The sequence below is a fragment of the Danaus plexippus genome, chromosome Z (genome assembly GCF_018135715.1).
Source record: "Danaus plexippus chromosome Z, MEX_DaPlex, whole genome shotgun sequence".
In the NCBI taxonomy this organism is placed as follows: Eukaryota; Metazoa; Arthropoda; class Insecta; order Lepidoptera; family Nymphalidae; genus Danaus; species Danaus plexippus.
In genome coordinates, this window is record NC_083559.1 from 3,078,995 (window position 1) to 3,103,156 (window position 24,162).

At 30.2% G+C, this 24,162-nt stretch overlaps 2 protein-coding genes across 2 annotated transcripts; one reads left to right on the top strand and one right to left on the bottom strand.

Annotated features, from left to right (window-relative positions):
- The first annotated feature begins 1,264 nt into the window (after positions 1–1,264).
- Positions 1,265–18,380, top strand: LOC116777530 (peptide transporter family 1). Its single transcript, XM_032671137.2, has 13 exons — positions 1,265–1,427; positions 9,730–9,808; positions 11,472–11,613; positions 11,940–12,026; positions 12,127–12,401; positions 13,032–13,114; positions 13,999–14,163; positions 14,720–14,845; positions 14,934–15,056; positions 15,141–15,478; positions 17,424–17,643; positions 17,804–18,040; positions 18,123–18,380. Exons 1-13 carry the CDS (start codon positions 1,407–1,409, stop codon positions 18,279–18,281), a joined length of 2,055 nt encoding a protein of 684 aa, XP_032527028.2. The 5' UTR covers positions 1,265–1,406; the 3' UTR covers positions 18,282–18,380.
- Positions 15,510–17,385, bottom strand: LOC133319930 (esterase E4-like). The gene has a single exon (XM_061526259.1). The coding sequence runs from the start codon at positions 17,314–17,316 to the stop codon at positions 15,580–15,582; it is 1,737 nt and encodes a 578-aa protein (XP_061382243.1). The 5' UTR covers positions 17,317–17,385; the 3' UTR covers positions 15,510–15,579.
- Positions 18,381–24,162: the final 5,782 nt, after the last annotated feature.

A 24,162-nucleotide genomic window follows, 5' to 3' on the forward strand; every position in this document is an offset into this window, starting at 1 on the left:
ACAGACCTTAAATTAAAATATGACAAGACGTATTAACAGCTGTGTCGGTTATTACGTTGTTTTTTCTTTATATACATTTAAGTCTAAGATACCTGATAGACTTGACATTGTAGTTGTTTAGGATGTGACATTCTTTTAAGTCATTATTGTTCTAGAATCAACATTTGGTCCAAAAAATTAAAGGAAATTAAGTATAGTCAAATTAAATAACATTCGATTTATGTTAAGTTCACACTTACTTCTACTGTATCAAAAATGTCTACTTTTTGTACAAAATAAACACTCTAGAAGAAATCATATCTTTAAAGTAATCTTAAATCTCGTTGCCAACGACTACACCTTATCATCCATAGACAGTTTTCAACACTAATTGGATAACAAGCCTATTTGTCCTTTTAGGGGTTATCCCCTTTGATATCGATATACAAATGAAACGAAACGTGTAACTATTTCGTCTAAACTGGTTAAGTAAATCATTATATCGAACATGAAATCATCAGCACGAATATTTATAAATATATAAAAGATCATTCTCTATTATCATTATTAAAAATAGTATAATTTATTGCTTGTTGTATAAAGAAACATTATTGATATGTATTGCTGTAAATAATGAGAAAGTCGCTGAAGGCTAGTACGCTATATAATACTTTATTGTTTCACGTATAATTTAATGTGACAGAATAATTAAATGAGATTTTTTATATGAAAATTTTAATTTTGATTTCATTTAAATGACATGAATGACACGATGATTTGTTTTATATTGTCTTTTATGGGAGATATTTAATGATTATTTTAATAATATCCAAAAAGTAATATAAAGAAATGTCGTTTATAAATGTTGTGACATGTACCCAATAGGTGGATCTCTTTACGGTTTTGTGATTTAGTGTCTATCCTAGGTATGTCGGGCACAAATCATCCTATTTTTGGTAAAAGTTTTTTTTGCTTATCAATACAAACTCTCAATTTGAAGGTCTTTCTATAGAAAATTCAGGGTCAATATCATTTAAGATAATTATTTGAAAAACCAGGAAACTGAAGGTATTTTGGTGAACAACCCAATCTTTTACGAAGGAAGTCTCTGAAGGCTCAGGATAAAATTGAAGGACGAATTGAAAAATGAGAAAACTTTCCTGTTCATAGCATCGAAGGTATGTAACGTAAATAATCCCATTATATGTCAATCATTCTTCTTTAACAACATCACAGAGAATCGGCACACACGTTAATAATTATGGTCACTTGTCGCGTGCGAGAACTCAAAGTCAGTGTGGATTCAGTTGTCTTCGCGGCGAGAGTTCGCGCGCTCGCGTTTGCGCAGACGATTTTTTCAAATGATGTTTTGATATCAGCGAAGGAATCTTATGATTATTATAAATTGAGGCACAACATAAGACGCCATGGCTGACAGGAATACAGGGGTTGGTATTTTTTTAATGTTTCTTTTTTGTTATTATGTCCGGGAATGTAGGTACTTTCAAAAACTTTTTGCAAAAAAAATATATTTTTTTTTTGTTTTTTTTTTTTGTGGTCGATTTACGAAGCTTGTTATCATGTTGATCCATCAATTTTTTTGGTACTTTCTAAAACTATATTTAATAATATATAACAAGTCTAAGACGTCATTATTTCCTTTGTTTAAAATTGTGTAAATTAATACGATAACTATTTATATGTATTATTAATAATATTTCAAAACATTTGCTAAAGCATTGCAACAGCGAAATAATTTTTTTATCAGTAACGATGTGATTACCTCGGTACCTAATGATATATTTTTTCGCCATAACCAAGGATAACTAAATAATTTGCGTTCTCTTGTAAGATGCGTCACCGTGTTGTATCTATCTTTGTTTTGTTAATTAATTGTATGTATGGGTTTTTGTTAATAGCGTATATAAAACCAAGACTACCTTAAGCTGTGCGTGTGAAAAAAAAAAAAACGAAATGTCATTATTACTTTGAGGTGGGATAGTAAATTTATTTTATTAGCCAGTTGAGTAACAAGTTTTGGCAGTTCATTGTTTATACGTACTGGAAGCGTTTTATAAAAATCATCTCTTATTGTTACGTATTACTTTCTTGATGTAATTTTTTTTTTTCAACGGTGAATGGTGTGATAAAACTCGTACGTTCTCTAGTTACGTCAAATATTTTGTAATAATTCTAGTTCCTGTCCATACAAACATATACCTACATCTTTGATTTCTTTTTCCTCTATTTAATTATAACCATATATGTAATTTAATTTGCACTAACATAATTAAAAATATATATGCGTATTAATTCTCTTTTAAGTTATAGTTACAAAGACGAAACTATACGTATTCTTAAAAGTGTAATTTCGATTATGATAATTACTTTTTATACTGTAATTTTCGTAAATAAAGGGTCGAGTAACGGTACCGTTTATTATCTTTTAGCGAAATGGCCAAACATGTCTTCCATAAAAGGACAGATTTTTAAAGACAAACAATATGTATTTCCTATACGTTTATATTAAATGTAACTTTATTAGCCATTATGTAGAGCATAAACATTTATTGATACACAACGATAATAAGTATATATTTAACTTTACAATGACTATTTCAATTTATTTATGCAAATAGAGAGAGGAGGAATTTTGGATATAGCTATAAAGAGAGCTCAGGACGACAGTTTTTGTTCTATATTTTGCAATTTACTAATAATACTGTCACGCACTTTGGACGGATTGATTGATGTATCACTAGATAATTCTTCCAATTGAATTGTACAGAAGAGAATATAAGGAATAACGTGACATTCAGAATAGCCTATAGCTAAGAACTTTACCAAAAATCTTCGTATTTCAGTTCAGTTTGTAGTCATGTGATAAAATGATAGATGGCGCTACAAGATAGTGACCATATATATTTTATAAAAGCACACAATCGTTTCTCCCTGAAACAAATACTCAAATCTGAAAGGACAATGTCGCGGTTAAAACTAGTATTTAAAAAAATATAATTTCATAAATATTTCGGAATTCTATGACAATAAAATTGTTTGTTATAATGTTTATTAGATTATTATTATCGTTTATGACGAAAATTGTTATAAAGAATTATATCTTTCTCTTTATACATTTTGAAATGTTTTTCATCAGCACTTCTGACCATCACTCCCTTTGCGACAACCCTTTCTTTTTAGAATTCCTCCAAAACTTTCTCTCCCAACGTACAACATTGATTCCGACAGTCATACTTTAAGGAAGGATCATCTTAGTTTAAATCTTATCATTAATATGCAACCTAATTCTCCTTTGTCATTCGTTATAAGAGTTAGTTATACGAAATGTCTCAGAAAAATAACAAAATATAACCTAATATTATCATTAGTATCTATTTATTACTTTCGTCTGACTTTTTAATATGGGACTACTTTCTTTTTTTTGTATTTTTATTAAGTTTATATTTTTTGTATCTTATAAAATGTTCTTAATGAAAGGGTTTGAATACGAAGACTGTCCATTCTGATCCAATTCTGACAGCTGCGTGATCCTGACAGAAAAACGGACGGTATTGTCCCTTAATAGGGTTTTAGTACTAATTGTAATGCTTGTGTTTTAATTTAATGAGATCTTAGACATGCGCGAGCATTCATTTAAATTGAACTAATATTATCGGATTACTACGCGTATTTTATTATTTTTAAAAAATACATACTATACAGCAACAGTGCACACGCGCAGACGAGATGTGAATGTCGGTCAGTTGGTCTTGTTATTTTACCAATAGCTGCAAAGTAACCGAAACTTCGGGAGTATGTTGTTTAAAAATAATAAAATACGCGTATTAATCCTTAAATATTAGTTTCATTTACTTGTACTTTATTATTTGGGGTCTTGATGAGTTGTATGAAACATTTTCCTCTATAAACATCTTTTAAAGTTTTAATCTCAATGAGTCATTACGTAACTAGCCGGGTAATACCCTATATTTCGAGTGAATTTTTCCATTTCTTTAATTTTGCGCTTTTTCTTGCTACATGTTTAATTGTACTAAAGTTTTTTGTTCTTAAAACGCCTGAGCTATTTCCATTGGGGTATAGCTGAAAGCACTTTTATAAATACGATTATGCGATTTCCATCGTAATAGTGATAGAACGTTACCCATTTTTAAAACAATCTTTGTTCCACTGTAAGGAATTTACTAATATGTAGAGTTTAAAGCAAACCAAACAAGATGAATCCAATTCTACGTGATGGAGATTTCCATTATATCGACGACGTTATACAGAGTTGTGCCCTTAACACTAAATCGCATCTAAAAACTACAAACGGCGAGTTTGCTGTTAATTGGAACTTGTGTTACGGCTATTAAGTCAAATCACCGTCGATAATGAAAAAAACAGGTCCGTAAACGATTTTAAATTATCATTATTATTAAAATTAAACTAATATAACTAAATTAGAACAAACTGTTATATTTTTTTTTATATTTTCAACATTTACGAGTGAAGCTTACTTATTTATATGGGTCATATTCATTTATTATGACTTCTAAGTTGTTTATTATTGAATTTAAAATGCATTCCACTCTCGCTAGATAATGAGTCAATCTTAATACGCACCTCGGATTGTATGAAATTAATTGTAATATCCGTACAGTGTATGTTAATACAACTTATATGGCTATTACAAATAAATAACGCAAGATGCAAAAAACTGGAAATCTAAATCGAAATAAAATTTAAAACCTTTTGCTACAAGCTAAGTTCACATAACAAATCAGATGTTTTGTGATTATATTTCATTATATGCTATATTAATAGCAATAAGGTTCATAAACAGGCGAAGGCATGATCTATATTTATTTACCTTTTGTGAATAATTTATGACAACACTAGTTTTTTTCCTCGTCTCTGTCCGTGTGAACATCAGAGTTGCGTTCAGAGAGAAGTTTTTAAAGTTTATTAAAACAGTACATATAGTAACCTACGTTGCAGTCCTTTTGTTTTAAATATCCTAAACACTGACCACAGCGCCATCTGCTGGACTAAGTTATGTATCTAAAACGCCTGGAGACCATACAAATGTCGCTTTAGCTATTAGGAGTTCAGTGACACACGAGTACAGTAAAATTATACGTGTAAATGTTTCGTATAAAAATATTTTAATTCCTGAAAAAAGTTCTGTTACGAACACTATTTCTGTTTTAAGTTAACATCGTTAGACTAGATACTAAGCGTTGTCAATTACTCGTTCAATAATAAGAAATTCCTTTAATTCGACAAGACGTATAGATGAGAAACGTCGACGCTCCGTATTAAGTGACGATGCAAGCATATAGTAAGCGTACAGATCTACGCAGAACGAGAATGATATCGTATCATTTATAAATTTATGTAGTTACAGTAATAACGGAGATCAAGTGGCAAGAGTCTAAGTTTATTATAGCTAACACAATATGTAGGTATGTCTAAGCTTATCTATAGTATAGATGACGTATCTTTATCTGATATCTAAGGCTAGGACTTTAAAGTATGATACATCTACAGAGCAACATGGACGTACTTGTGAGATAATATAGTTTTATTTTATATGTTGTATCTAGGACATGTTTCGTATCACCAAACAGATTCTTGAAACCGAGGCCAGAAGTGCCTGTTACAAATCTCTAAAGATAAAATAGATTTTATTATCTCAAGAGGGTTCAATGATTACAACCTATCTCACGAGTATAACTTCTATGCACCAGTTTGGTTTAAAAATATTGAATTATAAAAATTACGGAATAAACGCAGTTAAATAATCGTTTTTCAAGAAAAATTTATACTGATTGTATTTTAAATAACATACTTTTAAATTAGTAATTATTAAAAATATCTTTGTTTTGAGTGATGTTTCAAATCCCACCGTTATCAAAGTACAATGTCACTCAAATAAACAAACACTCATGGCTGCTTTACTAAATTAAACAGAAAGAGAGATTAACCGACACGTTTTATATTAATGACTGAAATACTGTAACATTAGAAAAATCTCCCTACGAAGAAGTCTCGTTACAATATTTTAACAAAATGTTAATTTATTTTATAAGAATCAGTTCATTCTTTAAAACTCCTTAAAAATAACTAAGAATGTCGCAAGTTCATTAAAATAAAAAAATAAATTTAAAATTTTATATTTTTTATAAGCATAAAAATAACCTAAAGCGAAACTGCTATGATCACCTTCACAGAATTTCATTTGTGCTAACCGCTTGCCTTGACATACCTACTCGTCCGAGACAATGCACAACTCTACAACTTTTGTAACCTATTTGACAATTTTCCTCTTAACAGCCGTGCATACGAAGCGGATCGGTATATCCTCAAAATACAGATATATTCGAACATTAAACATATGCAAATATCTGAATGATTTTTCTATTAACAACAAACTACAGAAAAGGTGTGTGATTATAATAATCACATAATTAAATATTAAAGGAATAATACGATGGAAACATTGTAAATCCGAATTCCCGACAGACAATGCGGGTAAGAGGTAGATATATACAAGAAATTTAAATTGTCCCACCTATTGTAAACTTTCTCCACTAGAAAGTGTATCCACGGAAGGTCCAGCTGCGCTCCTCTTGTTAAAGATGTTGCCAAGATTGAAGTACGTAATACAAAGACGATTAAATAACGATTCCAATGAAGCGGACAGCGTGTATCGAATGTTGAAGTCGCTTTATTAAAAGTAGTCTTTCAATTTGTCGAGACGCATCATTATGAACTTAATAACGAACGAGCGAGTTTACCACTCATTACGTCTTAAATTAATTTTTCATTCATCTGGTAAAACTATATAAAGACAGTTTAGGCAAGCGCATCATTTCTTAACGTAATAACTTATATTTGATAAATTAAATACTCGTGTAGTATTACTTAATATCTGGATGTATATTTTTATAATTGTCACTTGATTCGACGTCGTTACTTCAAACACATAATTGATACTTAATGATGCGTATAGACAGTAAAGTATTTTAGATATTTTTCATATTATTACACAAATAATAACTGTATTATTTTACTTTTTAACTAACTATATATTTATAATGAGCTTTAAACATAATCACGTTAGTTTACACCTGTTTATGTTTAATGTATGTCTAAACGGTAACATTCAAAATCATTAGTAATTGCATCATATCGAAGTAAAACAGTTATAGTAATGTTTATGTTACAGTCAAAAAGTATAAGTTCCATCGATATTGTCATGTAAGGTGTTTTTTTTTTTAATCATTTAAGGAAATCTTTCGCAATCTCGTATGTGGGTCATAGAGAACGAATTCACAAAAATTGCTTCACATTTCAATACCGTGTCGAATATTCGACTGGAATTTATGTATTTATATTTTATAATTTTATTGTAACTTCTCCTTTAAATAAACAGTTTCATACAGTTACAATATAACGCATTCTCTGTAATTACGTCACAATATGTCAATTTAAATTTTGTATTTTTAATATGTTTATCGCGTTGCGTTCAAATATGGAACGTTATTTACAAATTACTTGTGCGGTATACCTTTATTTGAACACAATGACAGACATCTTGAAATATATATTTTTGATATACATGTTTCAATACATATTATAGTTTTTGTTAAATTACAAAGTTTTTCATTAAATTCAATACCAAGAAAATAAAGTTCGCTAATTTTTAATGCCTTTATATTTCTCTTTTTGTTTTTTTATTTGGAGCAATTATAGGTTTTTAATAATTTGAATGTTGGAGCAGTTTATTGGACAACATTTAGGTGTATGATATTGCAAAAACTTTTGAAATTTCATATGCGTTAACATCGAGATACTTATTGAAAATGCCATAAAGATAAAATAAACGATCTCGTTAAAACTTTGTGTTTTTATCTTCGTTTATACAATGTAAAACTCAGTCGGTTAAAAGAAATGAAATTCATTACTAAACTCAGTTGACTAGCTCCGGAAGTAATAGTTCCCGGACAAATAGATACCGACAGTCAGAGTGTAATAAAAACATGTAAACATTGTTTATTCCTTGATAATGTAATTAACCATTTGAATGAATTAATTGTTTTGAAATCACACAAAGAATTATAGCTAAAATAATCTTTCTCTCCAAAACAAGTAAACCAAAGGTAATATTAATATAATAAAATTATTACGAATAACGCAACGCATTAACTGCGAGCACAGGTTAGTTTTAAAGTATAGCCGTTGGTCTATAATATTTGGTCAAAATAAAAAAATAATAAATTGTTGCATAATTTTAAAAGAAATATCTGTCGTTTTTGATGGATTGACTTATCGTTTTGTAACTTGTCAGTCCAATTGATGTTATGTGACATGTTGCTATGAAATGATAAACCGCCATCTTGCGACAACGAAAACTTTGAATTATGTTTCGATTGTTAAAGAAAAATATATAATTGTCAAGGTTTGTAATGAATTAATAATAAATTAAAAAAAAATACAACCATACCTACTATTTCTATAATTTATATAAAATGTATATTTAATTGGATTCGATAATATTAATAATTAATAAAGGTAATAATTATTTTATCTGTGCCACACATTAAAATAACAACTTTCAAATTTTTTTACGATTTCTTATTCGCTAATTATATCGACGCTATACATAAAATGTAAAAAAAAAAATGAAGCTCGATTAGATTAGAGGTTTTATATTTTTGTTCGTGTTTTCATTATTGTTCATATTTATACATGCCATATTTTTCGTCGGATGAAACTGCATATTTAGGACATCACGGAGTGTCGAGTTCACGATTAATAGCGAAACCTCGCCTGATGAATATTCCATGTTTGTCTAATTTTAATTATTTAAGTAAACAAGATAAAAAGATAAATTTTATCTATATGAAAATTCTTTTCTATAAAAGTTGCTTTCTAGTAATTTTATTTTGGAATCATTTCGTTATTTTGTTTTTGTATACATTCTATGTATGTAACTATCTCTCACAAATATACAAGGCACTACAGCTAGGGTTGTGTTTAGTCTGCCGATACTTTAAAGAAATGTCAGTCGTACTAGTTCAATCGCCACAGTAGTTAAGTAGTTAGAAACATTCGGCCTTGGACGTACTGCGGTCTTTGATATAATTTTTATTATATATTATTAAGAATGTGGATTGAATGCATTCACAGACACGTCCCGCACATGAGATGCGCATGGACGATTAATAAATTCAATTAAAATTTAACATTATATTAATTGTCTCAATAACAAGCTTCGTAATTATCCAACACGTTTTGTTCACCATAAAATTGTATTCGTATTATATTTTATTATGAAAATAAATCACAACAATATTCTATTTTCGCCAACCAATCGTTAATTATTAAAGGCCCGTTCTCAAATCACTGGATCCAGTTTGGTGCGGATCCACCATAGCGTTCATTAATTTGGGTATTTGGAACTCGACCGGCCTATATATAACTCAATAATTGAGGTCGAAATGAACTTCATTATTAACAACATCAATGGCATAGATTAAATTATATTAAAGCAAAAAAAAAGTTCGTATTCTTGTGATGAGACTTACGTAATATTCTGATTGCATGTGATAAGTGAAAGTTACTTCGGATTAGCTACATTTATGATATATATACCTACTTAGCTGTGGCTTCATATGACGTGTGCGACATTCGAGTAATCGGAAGAAGTCGGTCACGGTTTTAAATGTTATCTTTTTTTTGCAGAAATTACCATATCCGAAGGCAGTGGGTTTCATCGTAACAAATGAGTTCTGCGAGAGATTTTCGTATTATGGAATGCGAAGTAAGAAATTTTTTATTTTATAATTGAAAATAAAATAATATAACTTGGTTCAAAATCGTTCACACCCACTTGAGTATAGCAGTGATTATCTGTTTTGGTAACAAACATCTGTTATTTGTTTTCTGTATAAAGCAAAAATGTTGACTTTTTCCTTGACAAGAATAGGTATAGAGTTGTCTGCGAGTGATAAACATTTAATTTATAAGTAATACTAGTTTTTGGTGTATAGTAACAGGTTGTATCGACAAAGTGAACTGAATATTCATTCATATCGATGACACTATTTGTGACTGATAAGTTTGTGTAAAAATTGTAGGTTTTTAAGTTTGCTATGAGAATATATTATTTAACTAATAACAAAGTCATATTTATTATACAAAAGTTTTGTTACATAATTTATAATACGAAAATATGGTTCAAAATCAACGTTGTAAACACTCCGAAAACATTGAAATTAAAAAAAAAAATACGTAAACTAAAACTACAGACAATATTTCTGTTGTTTTATTCTTATTTTATTTCAATCACGAACATGTTATTATTTGAAAGATAATTTGTGTTTGATATTTTATTGTTCATTATTATAATGTCGTATTGTTTAAAATAATAATAATAGGTACAGTAATGCAGAACTCGCTTACAATCACTCACAGAAATCCCATTTAGATCATTTTACAATAAGTAATGTTGGTACGTCTAAAAGTATTTTCTAGTAATTTGTGAGGTGATAATATGTAACCAACGATAAACTGTATTCCTCTTTTCGTAACAGAAATATACTTAATATGTACATACATATAAATCTACGAACGTCAATGATGTCTCACTTCATATGAGGACGTTAGTAAAACTGTACATAACGTTATAGTGACGTACCAAAGATCGATGTTTTTATAATTTATATTCAAAGCTTGTCAAAGAAATGAATTTAAGGGCGCATTGCATCCGTTAACTTATATAAAATAATAGAAATAATAATACCACAATATTTAATTCACTAAAATTAAGCGACTAGTTTGGTTTCTTGTTCTGGGTTTTCCCCAAAGAGTTTACACAAATAAATCTTTAGCCTAGAAGAGCAACACAATGAATCGTCACATACATATTATAAAGTTAATTTATTTTTAATATATAAAACAATTTGTGGAATTTAAAACATTAATATTATAAGAATAGATTAGACCTGACTTTTATTTACTAATTTTAAAATGTTTTAATACAATATCCATAGCACGATATCAAAACGATTCCGTCATTTTCTTTTGCACGTGTTTTATGGGAATATGTGAAAACATTTTCTTACGTGGAATAATAACGTACATCAATATGTTATTAGAAAACTGTAATGAACGTTTTTCATGTAGAATAGTCTATTGTTTCTTTAATCACAGCGCTGAATGAGTTAATAACAGATTTGATTGGAATCATGGAATTGAAACGAAAATGTGACACAAAATAATGTGTTTCAATAGTGATGTATGTTCTAGAAATTATAAAACTTGTTTAAAATTAATCTAATTAGTATCTATTGTAATAAAATTGCATCGATGTCGGAACGTGTGAGTAACTATTTAATTTTCTTTTTGGTCATGGGTCCTATCAATCTGCAATATACATATTTGTGTAATTAGTTAAAGTTTTAAGAGAATATTATTTTTTCTAGCTATTCTGTCGCTGTACCTCCGCGACAAGCTCGGCTATGGTGATGACAACGCCACAGTTATTTATCACGTTTTCACAATGTTCGCTTATTTCTTTCCCTTGCTGGGTGCCATGATAGCCGACGGATGGCTTGGAAGATTTAGGTATACATTTAAATAAAACATTTTTTCCTTCAAAATAAATAATGTATATACATATATCTAGAATAATCATATTATATACATGTAGGTATTATATATATGTAATTGTTGTATATATGTGTGGTGTATATAACATTTTTAAACCTTGCCAAAACCGATCACTTCTAAACAAAACATAAATAAGCTGCAAATGATTAAACAACTTTTATCTAGGTTACTAGTTGGCATAAGGATCACGTAATATTGGTCAATGAAATTCCATTAGGTATTAACATTTATCGACGCAACGTTATTGACAAATGACGTAATATAGACCGTGTTATTTCCAGGACGATTTTCTACCTGTCCCTGGTATATGCGACGGGAAGCGTTCTAATATCCGTGGCAGCAATGCCTCCCGTCCAATTGCCACAATTGTAAGTTAAAATAAAACATATCAAAAGTTTTAATATTTCTGCATAACCTTAACAGAAAGCTCTAATTATCGTTCTGTATCTAAATGACGACATGTTTCAGAGAGTTCACAATCATAGCACTGTTCCTGATAGCCTTTGGCACCGGCGGTATAAAGCCCTGTGTGTCTGCGTTTGGCGGCGATCAGTTCAAATTGCCGGAGCAAGAGCGTTACTTGGGATATTTTTTCTCCCTTTTCTATTTCGCCATAAACGCTGGAAGCTTGATATCGACTTTTCTGACGCCCATTTTAAGAGCAGATGTTCATTGTTTCGGTGAAAATGACTGTTACTCTTTGGCTTTCGGCGTTCCCGGAGTACTCATGATCGTGTCCATAAGTAAGTGATGTTGCCGTTGCTTTTTTATAGCAAAATTAATAGTTCTCTCAAGATCTCTGTTTTAATCAACATTTTAATGAAACTCAATTTAATATCCTTTATTTAAATACAAATAACTAACGTTTTATTCTTTGAATTTAATGTATATGAAATTAAGTACTTAATTCGTTGTCTTACTCTACTTATAAACGGACGTATCACCAATATGTATTTAGAAAAATGTATATGTTAACATTACTAAACGCTGTTTGAAGAAAATTATGAATTAGGGAAAACTTTAATTAATTTAGAATTTTTTAAAGCATACAAAAATATTGTAAAAAACTATAAATTACTTTACTCGTCGTGTTATAATCAAGAGTATACTTTTTAAAGGAGATAATTCGTTTATCTATGGACTATCTATGAAAGTACTAGAAAATGTTATATCTTGCATTGACACTATTCTTACCAATGAAACAGACCTCAACCTTCTTAAGCCACTTAATCGGTTAATTTCGAAAGGCTCTATAATCTATACCTAAACAATTATCTTATGTTTTTGCAAATAAAATTAAAAGATTTATTGTATAGCTTGTTGTTACTATTAAATCATTGTATTAAGTGTAAATAATAATTTTTAATTTTTAGTTTTCTTTGTGGCCGGGAAGAGGTTGTACGTTACTAAAACACCCACAGGAAATGTTCTTGCAAAAGTGTCTAAATGCATCGGGGTATGTATACCGTGTAGATATATGTACGCTAATACAAGAAACGTATAGTTTTTTTGTTACTGCCGTTTCGTTACGGAACACTTAATACTCTTTGGAAAGACAACAAAATTTATAATAGTTACGAATAAAAACAACCTACTTAATTATAATAATGGTCTGTATATAAACTGTTAAAGTTTTTATATTATTGCATGGTAAAAAAAAAGAAACTATTCCAATCAGCCAGCCATTTTACATTTTCAATTAGACCAGAGAATATTTTTATATAGACTTTTTGTATGTACGGTCAATTCACTAAATATACTTTACTTTTTCTAATAAAACAGAATTGGCCTTTAAACTTTTAAAAATGGAACGATTTATTGGACGTTTCATTTGCTTTTCGTTATAGGGAACACGATGATTGGCCGCAATTCGGTTTTAAACCTCCATCTTAAATGAGCCCAAATTTTTTTTTTTTGTTATTTAAATACATAACTAACACTCAACTTTCAAGGATAATAACTTTTTTATATTGCTATTTAGACATCTCTCATAAGCCATAATAAGACTAAATAATTATTGAGATACTTAACAAGAGTAACAAGTTATGAAAGCGTAAACTTTTTTAAAAATAAAAACAATTTTGCATATAGCGAATGGACGCTTAATATTTTTTCATCTCGCTGTTGACTCGTTTTATTTTAAAATGTCAGCCAGTTTATGATACTTAATATATTGTCCAATAAATAGTCATAGTTCTTGATTCACTTTTATTTTTATAATAAAATTTGCGTCAAATATTTCCGTTGAAATACTAAAATTATGGATAAATTTTATTATATTATTCTACACTATGTTAAAAATTGAATTCGATAAATTGTAGTCATATAATTTCTACACAGCACGCTATAGTCAAGTCGTGTAAGAGCAAAGACAAGCGAGAGCATTGGCTGGATCGTGCGGACGACAAATTTGACACCAACCTCATAGAAGACATAAAGGCTTTGTTGAGAGTTTTGGTGCTATTCATACCGCTACCTGTGTTCTGGGCCTTATTCGACCAGCAGGTAAAATAATATATAATCTCTTTGGACGAGGGATATAAATATATATACGTTGTGTTGATAAAATGTTTTTTGTACAAAATTAGAATTAACTATTCCATTTTGATTTTCAAATCGCCATAATAATGTTCTATTTTCAAAAAATTTTATTTGTTAAAAATAAGCTATTTTGTAGTTGTAATGTAAGTTAAAAATAGTATTCATTTTTATATAAAATGTTTTCTTATCGAGGAGGTAATCGGTTTCGCTTGCATTTGACACCCATTCAAAATATTGGTCGGCGAAATTGCTTTTTGTAATGAAAGAACGTTGGAGTAACGCTATACGTGAACAGAGGTTTATATAAAAAATATGTTTAAAATAAAAACACATTTATATGAAACTTAAATAAAATAAAATATTCATATAAAAGAATTTCTATTCAATACTCAGATATAAATGTAACAAATTTTTTGCAAAGTTTAAGACGAAATTATGGTAGTTTGGTAGTTATCTTAATTGAAGTCCAAAGATTTGGGGTCTTGACCTCTAAATAGTAATACATGTTGACGGATTCTAGGGCTCCAGATGGACATTCCAAGCTGACAGAATGGAACAGGATATCGGAAGTTGGACACTAAAGGCTGATCAAATGCAAGTTTTGAATCCACTGCTTATATTGGTGTTCATCCCGCTCTTTGAAGTGGTTGGTTTATTCGTTATTATGTGAATTTTACGGACTAACCCTCGATAAAAATATGTAATGTCTTATATATTTTTTATACACTCATCAGGCGATATACCCGTTCTTGACATGGTGCAAGCTCATTAAGAAACCCTTGCACAAAATGATCTGGGGTGGAATCCTGGCCGCGTTTGCGTTCGTTATATCTGGAATTGTTGAGCTGCAACTGCTGGTGTGTTGAAATATTAAAATTATTTGAATACAACGTAATCTTTGTGATACATTGTATATGTTAATCAAATAATTTTGTTTTAAGCCGACCTACGGTACACCCGTGGCGGAGGGTTTGGCGCAACTGAGATTATACAATGGACAAAATTGTAATTACACATTGAATTTCACTCTTGACAATAAAACTGAGAGCTTTATGATCGGACCGTTGGGATATTACGAGAAACTGGATATAAGTGCACATGATTTTGTTGAACTGCCGTATTCTTTGCGAGGAGAGAGAAACAGTGACTGCGAAAATTCTGAATTCAACGGGACGTTTGATTTAAAAGAAAACATTGCAAACTCCTTCTTTGTACTCAACGAATCCTTGAGAGGTTTTGAAGATAATAATGACAAGGCTATAGACGGAGTCAATATAAGGTATGACAAAGACTATTAGAAATTGGAACACTTTTATAAAACTTTTTTATTTTACAAGGGTTAAGTAATGAAATAAAAACTTCAAACCAAGGTTACTTATTCTACAATTCATCTCCAAGCTCTTTTATAGATTCCGCTATTGATTTTCTCTTCTCGCAGTTCTCGCGTTCATAGTATTTGTCATAGATTTCAGTCCAAAACTTAAACATCTTCTGTTCTGGTTTGGAATTTATTAATTTGCTGTGCTTATCTAATAACAGTACATTATCATCATTTTTTGTCATCGGCAGCCAGGTTAGATTCCCAAAAGAGTTGCTTGGTGTTGGATTACCAGTTTTTGCAAAATTTGCCCATAGTTTCGATATTTGCTTAATGAATATTTTGTCCCTATCGTCGTTATTTTTTTTCAATTTCACATACGATTCCCAGCTAGGATCGCATTTAAATATATAACAAATTTCATCTCCATGTGAAGCGCCTTTAATTTTGGTATTGCTGCCGGCGGCTGAAGTGGCTTTGGCGACATTAAATTTACCCAAATAATTAAATTTATAAACATATAAATCTCTCTCGTCGTTTATCAGCAGTGATTTTATAAATTTATATATGGGATATTTATATAAATCTGATAGATATTTTAAAAATTCATTTATCGAATTTTCTGTTATTCCATTTTTAAAATACCAATTTTTTATTTTGTTCCCAATTATTTTGTACGTCTTTGTTGTATAGTTGTATTGACATTGATTGGAGAACGGTATCATGAACTTAAAGAAAGATTTAAATATGTTAAGATATTGTGGATTGTGAATGAAGGGTATGGCTTCAGATATACTCTCTTGGCTCGTGAATCCGAGTAGTATCGGGATATTTTTATCTATATTGTTAACGATATCATTCACGTCGCTCATTAATAAAGATGTGTTAGATTTTTTTTCGACTATCGGTGAAAAAGGTACAACTGGCCTTTGAAAATTCATTAAATCCTTGCTGTTATAAATTTTTTGGGATGCTTTCACTATAGCATCTGTAGGAGCAGAGTTTATATCTTTGAATCCAGCTATTTTTATTTGCTTTTGTAACTTAGACCTTTCAGTTCTATAGTCGCCTTGAAGTATTGATGGCGAAAATATTGAACCGCTCTGGAGTATCAATTTAGAGAATAGTTTTCTATATTTTGACGCTAATAGTAAAGAAATAAATGTACTTGCAGATCCACTACCAGCCAATGTTATATTGTTGTAGTCACCGCCAAATTTTCCTATATTTCTTCTTATCCATTTTAAACCGATGACAATATCTTTGAGTCCCATATTAGCGTCGCCATCTGTGTCATTAAGTTTCAGAAAACCGAAGGCTCCTATTCTGTGCGATAAGGTCACAACAACTAGATCATTATCAATTAAAAAATCAGCCCCATGAATGTGACTGAAGCTGGACGAGAACGAGTAACCATGAATCCATACGATCACAGCACATTTCCGTGATTTCGTCTCCGGCAGATTCGGTGTATAAATATTTAAGTGTAAACAGTTCTCGAAGCCGTACTCGCCATGTTTGTGTACGATGTGGGCTTGGGCGCACGCTCCGTGGTACTCGTTGGTAGCATCGAACGTCTTCTTCCACGCTCTCATCGGTTTTGGGTCCTTGAAACGCAATTTACCGATCGGCGGCCTCGCGTATGGCACGCCGTAAAAAGCGTAGTAATATCGTTCATCGAACACCGTCATTTCTCGTATTCCAATAAGCATGCCCTGCTTTATTTTAACCTTTATCGAATAAGAATACACATGTATAATTATATGTAATAAAACAGAGAATGTACATTTCAAATTCATTTCTACGTCTACGTAGCAACGTCTGGTTGTAGTCTCAAAATTATGTTTACATTTCGTCGGATAAGAGCCTTATCGGTCTGTAATGAAATATTTTCTTGAATTTTCAGGTTTTTATCTAACGTTATATCACCGGTGTCCATTAATATTGAAAGCAATAAGGGTAATAAGACAAAAATGGCGCTGAACAGCTCAAATATGTCGCAAATACATTTGTCTAAAGGGACTTATAATATTTTGGTGGGTGACGTAGAAGTTTTGACAGGATATTCATTGAAAGCGGGTGCTGTTTATACTTTTAACTTATATGAAACGAATAACGGCTCTTATGTGAGTATGATCGCTTCTTACTTCCCCCCACCCCTCTCCTCTTTGTTATACAAACATATATAAGTCGACAAAACAACCCTTTGTGACATTTATATCGTATATAAAAAATATGTTATGGCTTCAAAATAATATAATCAAAGTATTCTTATATTTGTTACAGCTGATAAACCCTATAATGATAACTCCAGCCAACTCTGTTCACATCCTGTGGCTGGTGCCGCAGTACGTGGTTATGACTATGGGTGAAGTGATGTTCTCAGTGACGGGGCTCGAGTTCTCTTTCACTCAGGCACCCGCTACTATGAAATCCGTTTTGACCTCCGTGTGGCTACTTACAGTTGCTTTCGGCAACCTTATTGTAGTTCTCATAGTAGAGGGGAAATTTTTAGACGCTCAGGTTAGTTTAATTTAGAGCAATTATTAAAATCGATTGCTAATTTTACACATGATTAAATGACCTAAACATGTTTATATTTCAGTGGAAGGAATTCTTCTTGTTCGCTGGACTTATGATGTTGGACATGTTTATATTTACATCTATGGCTTTTAGATATAAATACGTCGAATACAAATCGAGCACAGAAGAATTGGCTGTTGAAGAAATAAAACTACCCGACAAACAGATCAAAGAAACTTAGGATATTTTGTTTTATAGATTGTTATGTTATTATTATAATTTATTTTAAACAATTGTTCCATTATAATGATTTAATAAATGTAGTATAAAACAAATAAAACTGTCTTCTCCTTTATTCATTCAAAATTACACAATCCTTAATATACTTTAATAAAATAAATGAATAAATCATTTAATCCAAAGGCTTAAAGGATAGAATAATTTATGACAATGTAACTTATATGTAAAAGAACAAAAAGGAATAAGTATCGGTCAAAAAAACAAAAGCGCTCATATCAAAGTATTTGTTTTCGTTGCTCGCGTTACAATTTCACAGTGCACTCGAAAATGCACTCGCATTCAATCTGTTTAGTTAAATGGCGTGAACACATAAGACAATTAGTTTAGATAATTTGTGTATTATTCCCACAGAGTTGAGGGGTGCTACAGGATGAGTGTGACAGCGGTTAACCCCTGTTACGCTTTGTTAAAGAATAACGATTGCTTCCCAAAGTTTGGGGCCATAGATGCAATTTTTGTTTTAAATTTCAAAAGATGTCTACAAGTAAGTTATTTAACTAAATATGTAAAATTCGCGATTAGTTTCGTGCTTCGTGAAGTTATTATTTCAAAATATTTTGTTGGAGTAAATTTTCTTTCAAATGTCAACTGATTTGAAGTAAAACCTTTATATTTTGTGGATTTTAGTGTATGACAGGTGTTCTTATTGTATATAACATTTATTTTTTATATTTTTAATTAATTTTAACACAATTTTTTTATAAAGCGAAAAATTTTATACCTATAACATAACTCATTTGCATTTTACCTTTGACTTATAATGTAATGTATAACACAATAGATATTAGTAGTATCCTGCTATTTATCTTCGTATATTATAATTGTAATATTGACCATAGATGTTATGAAGTACCAACATAGTTTTGATTATTTAAAACAGAATAAAGTTTGGGGAGCACATTCAAAAACCAGCGCAAACGAATCTGTGGACGACTTGTTAATAATTGCGTATAATAAATGCTTAAATACAACAAACAGACAATCAAATACGGGTTGGGGGTATTTTAATAAAGAGACCTATTTGGTTTCCGGCCTATTGACAATGATGTTTACGTTTATAAAAGCATAAACTGACATACAACCGCGTATTGTACGAACAGAACATCCAGTTCGGTCTAGATTTACAAACGATCGGAAAATAATAAACAAGAAACAATCTAAAATGCAGAGTAACTATCGTAAAATTATCAACTACGTAATATCGCAGCAAAATTTCAAAAGTAACTAACCGTTTTTAACAAGATCAATACTGATTGAAATCGTACCGTGAAAACATAAAATTATAAACATCAAAACATGGAAACGAACTAAATAAATCGCACATGGCATAACTACTACATGGATAAATTAAGTGCTGCCAGTAAATGTGCTTGCCGGCGGCGCGCTGTAACGCGTGTCCGCCGGCCGGCGCTCACGCGACCCGTCCTCGCCCCAACTTCACAAGGAATACAAAACCACGTGCAACCACTCGCTGGATAATCCCAACATATGCAGCCAAATAAATAAATTAACTGAAGCCGATATCCACGGTCGCGGTTTTAAGCTTTGATTTTTTGGATTAAAATAAATAGTCATGAGAATTATTTCTGTTTTTATCGTATCGTTCTTTGTAAATTGGGTCGATTTTTTTTTCGTTTAAGAAATAAACTTATATCTACAGACTAAATAGGTTTTATAAAAACTACTTCCTTGCCTTAACTGAGCAATTCAAATACATTGACTGTCATCAAATTATCATTAAACTTTTAAATAAAACAAAGAAGAATATTTAAAAAAAAAATTCTGGAAGTCTATTATAATAATTTTACATTTGCGAATATAAAAAATAGACAATTAGCGCATGTCATAAAAATAATAGCAATTGATTCAAGGCTATTACTGAAAAAAAAAATTAAAACTTAAATGCTTAATGTCATTTCGTTTTAATTTTAACATTAATAATTATGAACTGAAACAAAAATAGAACAAATATGCCTACCTTTGATCTCGCAAAATGGAAAAAGCGTTTTCATATCTGTTCTGTACAGATTTCAATGGGAGGTAACATTGTTGGCAAAAAAGTACTTCCCCTGTTGGTTTTATTGTTATTCAAATCGATATTTTTTCGCTATGAATTAAAACTTCTTCAGCAACAGAAATTTAAATCTATTTTTAACTAGAGAGTTATTATTTAGTTAAACAATATAAATGTCGGAAAAACGTGACTGAAGAAATATTAAGAGGATTATTTTATAACAGCATCGAGATAGACGTTGGTAACATGGTGGAACCCATAAAATTTTTATATTATTCCTATTCTCTATCAAAAAAAGGCTGGTCAAAAGATACGCTTAATATTTTAAACAAAAACTAAATGGAGGAAATACTATTTTCTCTCTAAACATAACTATATAATGTCAGTTAATGATTACACCGGGCCTCAAGTTTTTATAAGTTTAATATTATTATTAGAAAATATCTAACTTTAAATAGAAATATGTTATATTTTAATAATAATGCTTGTTATCAATGTTTTTTTTTTTAATTTTTCTAGACACTTTCTTAGTACGAAACATTAAATTTCTTATCTCTTAAGCTGTATGGAAAATATGTTTTATCTACCCACAGTGAAAACAGAAATTATTCTACCTATTAACTTTTTCATGATCAAACATCTAGCAACTGTGAATATTGAAAACAATATAATAACAAATAAATCTAACCGCTAACATCGTACCACGAACACACTTAAAATAATACTCACATGTTGTGAATGTTTATCTCAAATGATTTTTAACAAGCCGGTTAAGAACGCAAGGCTTGGCTGTATAGATGTGACAGCCGCACTGTTAGGGCGGGGCGCGCGTGTGGTACGCGTGCCGGTCGCTCGCAGGCTTCCCCTCCGCGACAAATCAATTACAGGGTCGACGAGGCCGAGACTTCCGAACCAGAATTAGCGCCAAATTATAGACTTGGATGAAATTACTTGTTTGTACTTAGAGGGTGGTTAATTTACGATGTAAATTGACTGTCATGGGAAGTTTTCATTTCCATATACATATATAATTTCTTTTAAAGATTTCAGTTTAGTTTAAAAAAAAAAATTGACAATTGTAAATCATTTATACATAAGTACCATATTTTATAAATCTGAGATCTTTTTTATGCATTTAATGTTTTTGGTTACATTAAAAAAATATGTCAAAATTTTTACCGTTTATTAAAATTGAAATTAAAAGGTTACACGATTTTATTAAAAAAAAAATATACGTCAAACTGTGGTTTACTCTCTACCTGTCATTCTTTTTGAACAGAGATTCGGAATGGTAGGGAATAATTTTGTTTTTTTTTTTAATTGCTATAGCGACATTTCCAGTTACAATAGCATTCAATACATCTCACTTGTGTAACACACATGATACTGATAGAGACGTGTGCATGATAACAATTGTTATATGCAATATCTCCGGAAATTGCAGTTATAATGTCTGCGTGAGGCTGTTGCGTTGATTGATTAATTAAAACGTTTATTATACTTTGATAGCGTGGCGTAATATGTTGTTAGTCTGTGGTAATTATATGTGTAGAGTTGTTAGTCTGTGGTAATCATATGTGTACAAATTATTTTAAACGGTTGTTAGTCTGTGGTAATCATATGTATACAAATTATTTTAAACGGTTGATTTATTTTAACGCGATGAAACATATTGTTATATAAATGAGGGAAGGTTATTTTATTAAATTTTTTTTTTTTTTTTGTAAGTTCAATGCCCAGTAGCGATTTGATAAATTTGTTGAACGTGTGTGTTTTATGTCCTTTGTAATAATGAATGTTTTGAAACTATAATTTAAGAATAAAACACTAAGTTGTACAACTAATTATTCTTTGATTACTATTTAGGTGTTTTGTATGAAATCACTTATCAGGAACACTACCACTATTTGTAAAAGAATTTTATCAATAACTAATGAGACGTAGTGATACAAATTCATCTAGAAGATCAGTCAGTTGTCAATATTTTCTTTAAACTATTCTTAACAAAACTTTGGTATGCGATTCTTTAAGAAGTTAAGTATTTACCGTGATAATTTATTTAACAAACACCTATTTGTAACACTAACTGTGGCGATTTCTCAAATATAATTTTAAGCATCTCGTAAACGTTTCACTATCGACAAAATATATAAAGTTTTTTTTTAATGTTTAAGTTAGACTCGTTACACTCGCCACCGTGCCACCGCTCGCCGCAAAGCTAAAGTGAAAATAGCAAAACCCATATTACGTTTTGTAACTTTGTTATTGCAATTTAAATATAACGTTGTCTAAATCACAAATTTATTGCTTCGAATTAAAATTTTAAAGATAACATTATAATCTTCTAAGTTTTATTTTATAAGTCGTGTAAAACGAAACCTGTTTCATAATGAGTTCTAAGACTTTCGCGAGTTTTATTCATTTAAATGAAACTAATATATTTTCGGATATACAACGGGCAGACTAGCAGACGTGATCACAGTTGCTGAAAAGTAACCGAAACGTCGGGATTATGTAGTTTTAAAATATTAAAATCCGCGTAGTATATCCCAATAAAATATATTAGTTTCATTTAAATGAAACCTGTTTCATTTGTTCGTAATAAAATTATTATTTCAAATATATTTGCATTTTTCTTCGCTTTAATTGAAATTATCAGAGTTATAAGTGAGCTTTAATCGGAGATAGGTTTATTTAGATTTAATAGTTTAACTTTTTCATCATTTAAACTGTTCACGAAATCAAAAAAAAAAAACTACATTAAATATTTTAATCAGCTTCATTACAGAATAAATTAAACTGAATAAAAAAATAACATTATAATATAATAACCCAACGAAAAGCTACCTACTAGATATACGTTAGTTTAAAATCCAATTTAAATTTTTATTTCAATTCTATTAGACATGTTTTTTGCATGTTCATTCATCGGAAAATATATATTTAATTCATAATTTATTTTAAAACTATATCAATAAAAATTTAAAGCTGCACTCGAGTCTGTATGGTGATGGAAATGCGTTTACGAGCATATAGAACTTTCTCCTTACAACTTCTCAAGCAAGCTCCTGTTTTTGGCAAATTAATTAACAAGCCAACTACAGAAAACTGAGCTACTGAAGTGTTCTGATTTAAAAGACGTCAACTGCATAATTTTAAAGACAATTAAGTGCTTTGACAATATTGCACGGGAATTGATTAGTTTTATAGTTGATATATATAAAATTTCCATGTTTATTGTCATAGCCCGGCCTGAAATATATCGATACTGAACCAAAAGAAATCAAGAGGGCTAACAGTAGATCTACAATAGAAACAATTAATTTATATATTTAAAACATTTATCCTACAAATATTAATCGCCTAAATAAAATAGTTTTGTGATGAAACAACAGATTAGATTAGCTCTTGAATTTTTTACTATTAGCTGTGATAAATATCTATGGTTCTATTTTTAAATTTTATATCGCCTAAAGTCCTCTTTATGTGTGATTTCGATTGTTAAAATCTTTTAAATATGGAATAATCGAACATGACCGCTATATACAGATTACTCGAAATTTCTTTCCTGATTTCCAAGAGTTTGTTAAGATTTACTGAAGAAGTTTGATTTAAATTTAAGTTCGCTACTTTTATGTACAGTAAAAAAGAGTTTTGTTGCAGGAAAACATAAAAATAAATTCACCTACCTACATAAAATGCTAAGTAAATTATATGAATGTAATTAATTTGATAAGCGATGTAACAAAACTAGTAAAACTTGATTTGTCTTTTAGTTTTCTTTGGGACATTTAGAATTAACAGTCCG

Bases quoted from the DNA above. Each gene is read 5' to 3' on its own strand.
- LOC116777530 (XM_032671137.2), top strand. From the start codon at position 1,407: ATGGCTGACAGGAATACAGGG. The intron at 9,809-11,471 runs GTAAGAAATTTT...TATTTTTTCTAG, and splicing joins TTCGTATTATGGAATGCGAA to CTATTCTGTCGCTGTACCTC. The intron at 17,644-17,803 runs GTGAGTATGATC...TATTTGTTACAG, and splicing joins AAACGAATAACGGCTCTTAT to CTGATAAACCCTATAATGAT.
- LOC133319930 (XM_061526259.1), bottom strand. From the start codon at position 17,316: ATGAATTTGAAATGTACATTCTCTGTTTTATTACATATAATTATACAT.